The sequence below is a fragment of the Orycteropus afer genome, unplaced genomic scaffold (assembly GCF_000298275.1).
Source record: "Orycteropus afer afer isolate SDZICR_OR568_19922 unplaced genomic scaffold, OryAfe1.0 scaffold00005, whole genome shotgun sequence".
Taxonomy (NCBI): Eukaryota; Metazoa; Chordata; class Mammalia; order Tubulidentata; family Orycteropodidae; genus Orycteropus; species Orycteropus afer.
In genome coordinates, this window is record NW_006921592.1 from 27,932,186 (window position 1) to 27,940,800 (window position 8,615).

Here is an 8,615-nt window from a genome sequence, read left to right on the forward strand (position 1 = left end):
GCTATGAGTCGGAAACGACTCGACGGCACTTAACAACAACAACAACAGCCACTCCTCAGAAGGAAGGTTGGGCAATCTAAATCTACTTACATAGTGATACTGCCTTGGAAACCCAAGGAGGGATCATTATGAGTCGAATCCGATTTGACAGCAGTGAGTTTGGTTTTGGTTTAATATATGGCATAAATAGACTATCTAGCATAACCCAAAATGCACAAACAGCAGAAGAAAAACTAGATGAATGGACCTTCTAAAAATTAAATTTGTATGTGCTTCCAAAGACTTCTCCAAAAAAAGAACCTACAGATTGAGAAAAAGCATTCGGCAATGACATATCTGACAAGGGACTTATCTCTAGAATTTATGGAAAACCCCAATACCTCAATAACAAAAAGACAAACAATCCAATTTAAAAATGGGCAGAAGACATGAACAGGCACTTCACCAAAGAGGATATTCAGCCAGCCAACAAACACATGAACAAATGCTCACAATCATTAGCCATTAGAGAGATGCAAATCAAACCAACAATGAGATACCATCTGGCTCCAGCACTAGTAGCAAAGTTCAACAAGACAGAAAATAACAAATTCTGGTAAGGATGTGGAGAGATTGGGACTCACTGCCGGTGGGACTGTCAAATGATACAACCATTGTGGAAAGCAGTATGGCGATTCCTTAAAAAGTTGGAATTAGAAATACCTTTTGACCCAGCCATTCTATTACTAGGTATATATCCTAAAGAAGTGAGAGCCAGGACAAGAACAGACATATCCACACCCATGTTCATCACAGCACTATTTACAATAGCCAAAATATGGAAACAACCTAGGTGCCCCTCTACAGAAGAATGGATAAACCAAACTATGTAGGAGCTCTGGTAGCATAGTGGCTAAGACACTTGCCTGCTAACCAGACGGCTGGCGGTTCAAACCCACCAGCCACTCCTCGGAAGGAAGGTTGGGCAATCCTACTTCCGTAGTGATACTGCCTCGGAAACCCAAGGAGGGGTCGCTATGAGTCGGGGCCGACTCGACGGCACATAACAACAACAACAACAACAACAACAACATGGTACATATACACAACGGAATACTATGCAACCCTAAAGAATAATGTAGAATCTGCAAAACACTGCATAACGAGAATGAACTTGGAGGACATTATGCTGAGTGAAATAAGTCAATCACAGAAGGACAAATATTATATTAATCCATTATTGTAAAAAGTCAAGGAAAGGTTTATATATGGAAGGAAATTTTCTTTCTTGGCTACCATGGGTGGAAGGGGAGGGGAAAGTACACTGTTAGATAGGTAGAGACAAGTATTGATTTGGGTGAAGAGAAGAGCAATGTACCAAATATGAGTGATCAACACAGTGGCACTGAGGAAGAAGACATAGAGAGGTGCATGGGAGGTACAGACCACAAAGATGAACCCTTTTGCACAGACGATACTGCATTGTCAGTGAAGGCAGACACCCACAAGGTGGATAGATGGGTGGACAGGCTGAACAATTAGGTATGTCAGTGCAGGGGGTAGTGTGCCCATGATCATGTATAGGGTTGATAGACAATGTTTCTACAAGTGTATTTGTATGTTCTGTAACAATTCCCAGGTTTGTAGAAGAGCTGACAAGGGACAAGGTTGTAGTCACTTCTTGGCCATAGACAAGCTACCCAGAGGGAACAAGTAGTTGGACCGGTGTGCTCGGGACCACAGTCTCAGGGGACATCAAGCTCAATTGGCATAACATACTACACACAAACATTATTCCACATCCTACTTTGGTGAGTAGTGACTGAGATCTTAAAAGCTTGCAAGCAGCCATCTAGATGCAACAATGGGTCTCTCCTCATCCAGAGCAAAGAAAAATGAAGAAAAACAAAGACATATGGAAACAATTAGCCCAAGCGACTGGTACACCATGCGATCCTCAGCCTAAATGACTATGAGACCAGGAGAACTAGATGGTGCCCGGCTACCCTGTCAACCACGAAGAGGGGGAACTCTGTAGGAGATCCTGGATAGAGTGGGAGAACAATGTAGAACAAAACTCAAAATCATTTAAAAAAAAAAAAGGACCAGGTTTGCTGGTCTGATAGAGCTTGATGGAACCACTGAGACTATGGCCTCTAGTTATCCTTCAGGTCTGGAATTGAACCCACTCCTGTGGCTTCCAGCCAAACAAAAAGACAGACATATGAGCTGAATATTTATATAATGTAGATAGACTCCTTAGAGAGAATAATTATGGGAGAACAGAAGGGCTGTATATGCACAGGGAGACAGCTCAGGGGGCAGGAGTGCATGGGAAGGAAGGTTACAGGGAAAAGGAAACTATGGGGAGGACGTGGGAGGGGAGCTGTTGCATTGTGGGAAATTACAGTCAATGTTATGAGTCAAAGCGTATGTGTGCTGCTGTATGAAAAGTGAATTTGCTCTGTAAACTTTCGCCCAAATCACAATTTTTAAAAAAAAGATACTAGCATACTGAATTTACTATTATGTAACATTTCAAAGAGCAAATCAAACTGATAGCGTATATGGTTTGTATATTACATATTAGAACATATGCAATAAAAGTAGAAAATATGGAAATGATACACAAGTGAGCTTGTGCAAGAGTGCAGTGAGCTCTAGGGAATGAGGAAAAAGAAAGGATTGCTGTATAAGGCTGTAGCCTGTGTCTAAAAGTTTTTGTTTCTAAAAGGAGAAGGGAATCACTTGAATTTAATTGAAATATTGAACAAATATGCATATGTGACATAATGTTCTGCTCTTTTTTTGCCATTTGAAAGGTTTCAGAATAAAAAATTAAAATACTAAAAAAAAAAAAATACATGTTTAAATGACATAAATATCATCATATTAAAAAAACAAACAAGTTCCCTCTAAGACCCATGCATAGTAGCTTTATTTTTAATAGCCAAAAATAAATGTCCAATAAACAATAGGCGAATGAATAAACAAGATGATGTGTATCTATACCACGGAATGGGAGCTCTGGTGGTGTAGCACCTAAGGCATTTGACTGCTAACCAGAAGGCTGGCGGTTCAAATAGCCACTCCTCGGAAGGAAGGTTGGGCAATCTACTCCCATAGTGATACTGCCTCAGAAACCCAAGGAAAGGTCGCTACGAGTTGGATCCAACTCTTTGACAGTGAGATTGGTTTTTTGGATACCATGAAATATGACTTAATCATAAAAAGGAATGAACTATTGATATACTCAACAATACAGATGAATCTCAAAATAATTATGTTGAGTGAAAGAAGCCAAACAAATAGGTTTGACACTGTGTAAAACTCTGGAAAATGCAAACCAATTTTTAGAGACAAAAAGCAGATCAGTGGTTGTTTTGGAAGAAGGCTGGAAGGAACTGGAGGGACGGATTACAAAGGGGTATGAGGCATCTTTTGGAAATGATGGATATGTTCACTATCGTGACTGCAGTGATGGTTTCACAGCGTACGTATGTATACATATGCCAAAATGTATCAAATGGTACACTTTAAATACATGAAATTTACTGTATGTTAATTATACTTCAATAAAACCAAAAACCAAACTCACTGCCATTGAGTCAATTCCAACTCACAGCAACCTCCTTTGGGTTTCTGAGGCACTAAATTTTTATGGAAGTAGATTGCCCAGTCTTCCTTCCACAGAGTGGCTGGTGGGTTTGAACTGCCAGCTTTCCGGGTATCAGTCAAATCCCTTAGGCACTACACCACCAGAGCTCCTTTTAAAACTGTTAGAAAATTACATAGGAAAAATAATAATACAACTACCAGATTTCAGGAAATCCAAAATACTCAAACTGGAAAAAATTGGAAATACCCAATGAAGTATAAACAAAGAAATGAAAATAGTTCAGTATGATTAGAAGGACAACTAGAAAAAGAAAATGAAAAAATGTAAGTTTAGCAAGGCAAGTAGTGACGGAGATAACTTAGTTTAACATGTCCATGGAACATTCCATCCAAGCAGAGAATTGCTGTGGCAATGCTAACAAATTATCCTTGGCTTAAATAATCTTTCAGATCCCATTTTCTGGTTCTTGTGTACTTTATCCAAATAAAACATGGAATACTCATTCAAATATCTATCATGGCCATAAACTACACCAGACACCGAGGATGCAGCAGAAAGCAAGAAAAACACAACACCTTCCCTCAAGGAGCATGTGGTCCAGCAGGGACGATAGACAATGAACAAGCAGTAAGTGTGTGGTGGATGTTCTGAAAGTTATCAAAACATCTATTAAGTGGGTCTAACCTTCTTTTGGGGGGTGGTGAGGAAAGGAAAGGCCTTCCTAAAGTGATATTTAACCTGAGTGAGACCTGAAGGGTGAGCAGAAAGTGCCTCAACAAGGAGGGACACAAACACTGCATGCAGAAGCAGTATATCCAAAGGCCTGGTGCTGCAGCAACAGGGTGTTGAGACCAGTGAGAAGCCCTGTGTGGCTGGAGGGAGTAATGTGACCAGAGGTGGGCAGAGCATTACTGAACCCTGAAAAAAAAAAATCAAGGATTTTTTTTGGCACTAACTAACTCACTCGCTGCCATCAAGTCGGATCTGACTCACAGTGACCCCTCCTTGGGTTTCCAAAGCAGTATCACTATGGAAGTAGATTGCCCTATCTTCCTTCCAAGGAGTGGCTTAGTGGTTTGAACCGCCAGCCTTCTGGTAAGCAGTCAAATACCTTAGGCACTGCGCCAAAAAATTAAATTAGGTGCTTTTTGGAACTTCACTTCAAAAGTACTTTCTAAACTCTAACCCTGTTATAATCAGTACACATCCGAGATAAAAAAAATCAAGAGGTTGCACTAATGACAAATGTAATATACTATACATAAAGCATTCTTTAAAAACAATGTCACTAAAAAGGTAGATATTGATTAAAGGGGAAAACTCATACTTTGAAAATAAATTATGGTCTGGAACTCAAAGTAGGTATTCTCATATTGCAGTCTCCTATCACACACAGATCCTAATACCACTCACAACAATTCCGTGGTTTAAAAAAATAAAGTGTCATTTCAAATTATTTTATAAAATGTATGTAAAAACAACTTTTTTAAAAATGAGAGAACTATGAAAGTGCCTAATGTGGAATCCAGCCTTCAACATAGACTTTTCCAGTAGCCTTAATGCAGAATGCCTTACTTTGCCAACCACTCAGCAGCGGCCTTGTTGTCTGCAGCCTGGTGCTTACTGAGCGTGTCTGTGAGCTCCTCTCTCTTCAGTCTGGCATACGGATGCTTCGGACAGTGGCGGTTTGCATGGGTGAACCTGCTTAGGCAGCCTTCAAAACACAGAGGGAAACACTTATCAGAATCTGTACATCCAGCACACAGACATGGAAAAATGCTCAGTTTCACTGGCATCTAAGAAAAGTGAATTAAGAGTGAGGTTCAGCATTCTAAAAATTTGAATGGGAAAAAATTCCTAAAGGCAGGGAGATGGTGAGAGAGGTCTTTCTTGTCTTGGTGATGGCAATGTAAATATGTCCAATGCCCCTGGGAAGTGTTAGGACACAAATCATAAAAAGGTTCAAGACCTCTGATTCCTTTATTACAATTTATCATAAGGAAATATCCCAAAGAAGAACAAAATAAACATTCAATGTCCAACATCGAGGCAATCATTGTGTACAGACTTATTAAGCAAAGTCACCAGATGAAATAATTCATAGACAGTTCTCACATCTGTTACGATAATCCAGAAAACTATAGCTATAGAGCAACATTCTATCATTAAGAAATCAAATGACATATTTCATCGGACAAATCAGCTGCAAAAGACCTCTTTAAAGTGTTAAAGAACAAAGATGTCACTTTGAAATCTAAGGTGCGCCTGACCCAAGCTACTGTTTTTTCAGTAGCTCTATTTGCATGTGAAAGCTGGATAATGAATAAGGAAAACTGTAAAAGAATTAAATCATTTGAATTGTGGTGTAGGTGAAGAATACTGAATATAGCATGGACTGCCAGAAGTACAAACAAATCCATCTTGGAGAAATACAGCCAAAATGCTCCTTAAAAGTGAGAATGTTCAGACTTCATCTCTTTTACTTTGTACTTTGGTCATGTCATCAGGAGGGACCAGTCCCTGGAGAAGGATATCCTGCTTGGTAAAATAAAGGATCAGTGAAAAGGGGGAAGACCCTCAATGAGATGGATTGACATACTTGCTGCAACAATGGGCTCAAGCATGGCGACAACCATGAGGACGGTACAAGACACAGCAGACTTCCTTCTCTTGTGTAAAAGGTGCTATGAGTCAAAACAGACTCAGTGGCACCTAACAACAACAACATAGAAACACAGGATAAAACTGTAGTTAATTTCAAATATGACTATGTAAAAATATACATAAGAAAAACAACTGATAATAAAATACTATCAGCAACCAGTTAAGATATTAAAATTTCCTCACTCTTCCCTGAAAATTTAGATAAAAAATTGTGCTTCCTTCAGTTTAAAAGTCACAAAATTCAAAACCAATGTAAAGCTCTACCCCAAAGGCTGTATTTACTTTTGTACATTTTTCTACTGCCTACAACTGGATATTGTATTCTTATTTGTCCTTTAAGATTTTCATCTTAATACTATATTTAAAAACAAATCATTTCAAAGAAGTTCAACATAGCTTATAATTAACAAGGAAGAAAGCATATATATTTTGTAAAATCCATATAAAAAATTTCCCCCTCCATCTGTATAGGTGATCCTGGATAGAGTGAGTGAACAATGTGGAACAAAACTCAAAACTATTTAAAAAAAAAGAAAAAGACCAGGCTTGCTAGTTTGATAGAGCCTGGTGAGACCCTTGACATTATGTCCCCTAGCTGCCCTTCAGGTCTGGAACTGAACTCCTGTGGCTTCTAGCCAAACAAAAGACAAGCATATGGGGTAAACATTTACATCAGGTAAATACACTCTTTGGAGAGACAGATGAGGGGGGGTGGGCAGAAAGAGGCAAGGGAGGGAAGGACACAGGGAAGAGGTAACTATGAGGCAGAAGTGGGAAGAGAACTGTTACACTGGGAAACTGCAGTCAATGTCATGAGACAAAATCTGTATGAACTGCCATATGGAAAATGAATTTGCTCTGTAACTTTCACCCAAATCTCAATAAAAATTAAAAAAAAAAAAAAATTCTCCCCTCAAAACTCCAAGCAAAAGTATTTTAACTTTTAACTCACAACTAGTTATTCCATGAACTTAACTTCAAGCATCATACCATTTTCTGAACAAACAAAAGGTTTCTCTCCGGTGTGAAGCCGCTGATGTGTTTTGAGCTGCCCACTTTGAACAAAGGCTTTTCCACAGTCTGGATAGTCACACATGTATGGCCTCTCACCTGTGTAAGTAGATGTTACATATTATTTCTGAGAGAATATGTGAGAAGAGGAAAGGGGAAGAAAAAGAGAATCAACCTTTATATAGGTCATGCCCCCCAACAAAACAATAAGAAGATGTCACAGCCTCTTCAGAACTGTAAATAGAAATGCTAACAAGAGCACTTTCATGATACCAAGTGCTCTCAGCTTAGAAGCACAACATCATTTTCTTTAAGCCTTGAGTTTTACTTCAGGATCAAATTCTTAAAGTTATCGTCTTTGGCTTATCTTATTTTTTATCCCCCATAATCCGAATCACTAGCACTTGCTGATTCTTTAAAATGTCTCCCACTCCTGATTTCCAAGTGCCAGCTTCCCTGGTTGGCATCCCCTCCCAGGTGGAACGTACCCTGTGACAGTCTCTCAGCTGGTTTCTGGTCTTTCCCCTACAGGGTACTTCTGGAGTAGCTGGCACAGACCTCTGCTTTTGTCATACCAATGTGTCTCCTAAACCGCCTCATATTCTATTACATTCAGATTCCTGTTCCACAGCATAGTTGCTGAGGCCTGGGATGTATTAGGTGACACACTGATGAGGATCACACAATGGGTAAGTGGTGGATCCGGGATGGGGACTCAGGGCTCCTTTATTTATGCAACACAGTCTTATTTAGGCTGGCAATAAATATGCTATGGCCTGTGTACCAGGTATTTGGGGTATTTTTGAAGTAGTTAGACTGAAAAATTACAAAAATTCTCAAAATTATCCTATTTTATTCAGTAGTAGTTTTACTGAATAGTATCGAAAGTCAAACTCTCTAGTCACCTTAGCTTGTAATGATTCAAAAATTAAAACTGCTAGTTTTGGGGGACTTAGCTAAGAAAACTATATTCTACCACATCATCAGAATGTATCTTTTCAAACACCAAAAGAAAAAACAAACAGTAATGACCATAATCATAGTGGGAAAAATAGAGAACTGATTTTCAAGCCCAAGTTCTAGACCAGTACAAAAAAAAAAAACCCAAACTCACTGCCTGGAGTTGTCCCGACTCATAGCAACCCCTCCTTGGGTTTCCAAGGCACTATCTCTACGGAAGGAGCTCTGGTAGCTTAGTGCCTAAAGCACTTGACTGCTAACGAGAAGGCTGGCAGTGCAAATCCACCATCCACTCCTCGGAAGGAAGATGGGGCAATCTACTTCCACAGTGATACTGCCTCGGAAACCCAAGGAGGGGTCACTATGAGTTGGGTCTGACTCG

At 39.5% G+C, this 8,615-nt stretch overlaps 1 protein-coding gene across 1 annotated transcript in view; it reads right to left on the minus strand.

Annotated features, from left to right (window-relative positions):
* ZNF367 (zinc finger protein 367) overlaps positions 1-8,615 on the minus strand; it is a 28,048-nt gene that overhangs the window by 8,694 nt on the left and 10,739 nt on the right. Inside the window, exons 3-4 of the mRNA XM_007939221.2 lie at positions 7,253-7,372; positions 5,174-5,312 (exon numbers count right to left, since the gene is read on the minus strand). Of these exons, the coding sequence (XP_007937412.1) occupies positions 5,174-5,312; positions 7,253-7,372 (259 nt within the window). The remainder of the gene's footprint in view (positions 1-5,173; positions 5,313-7,252; positions 7,373-8,615) is intronic.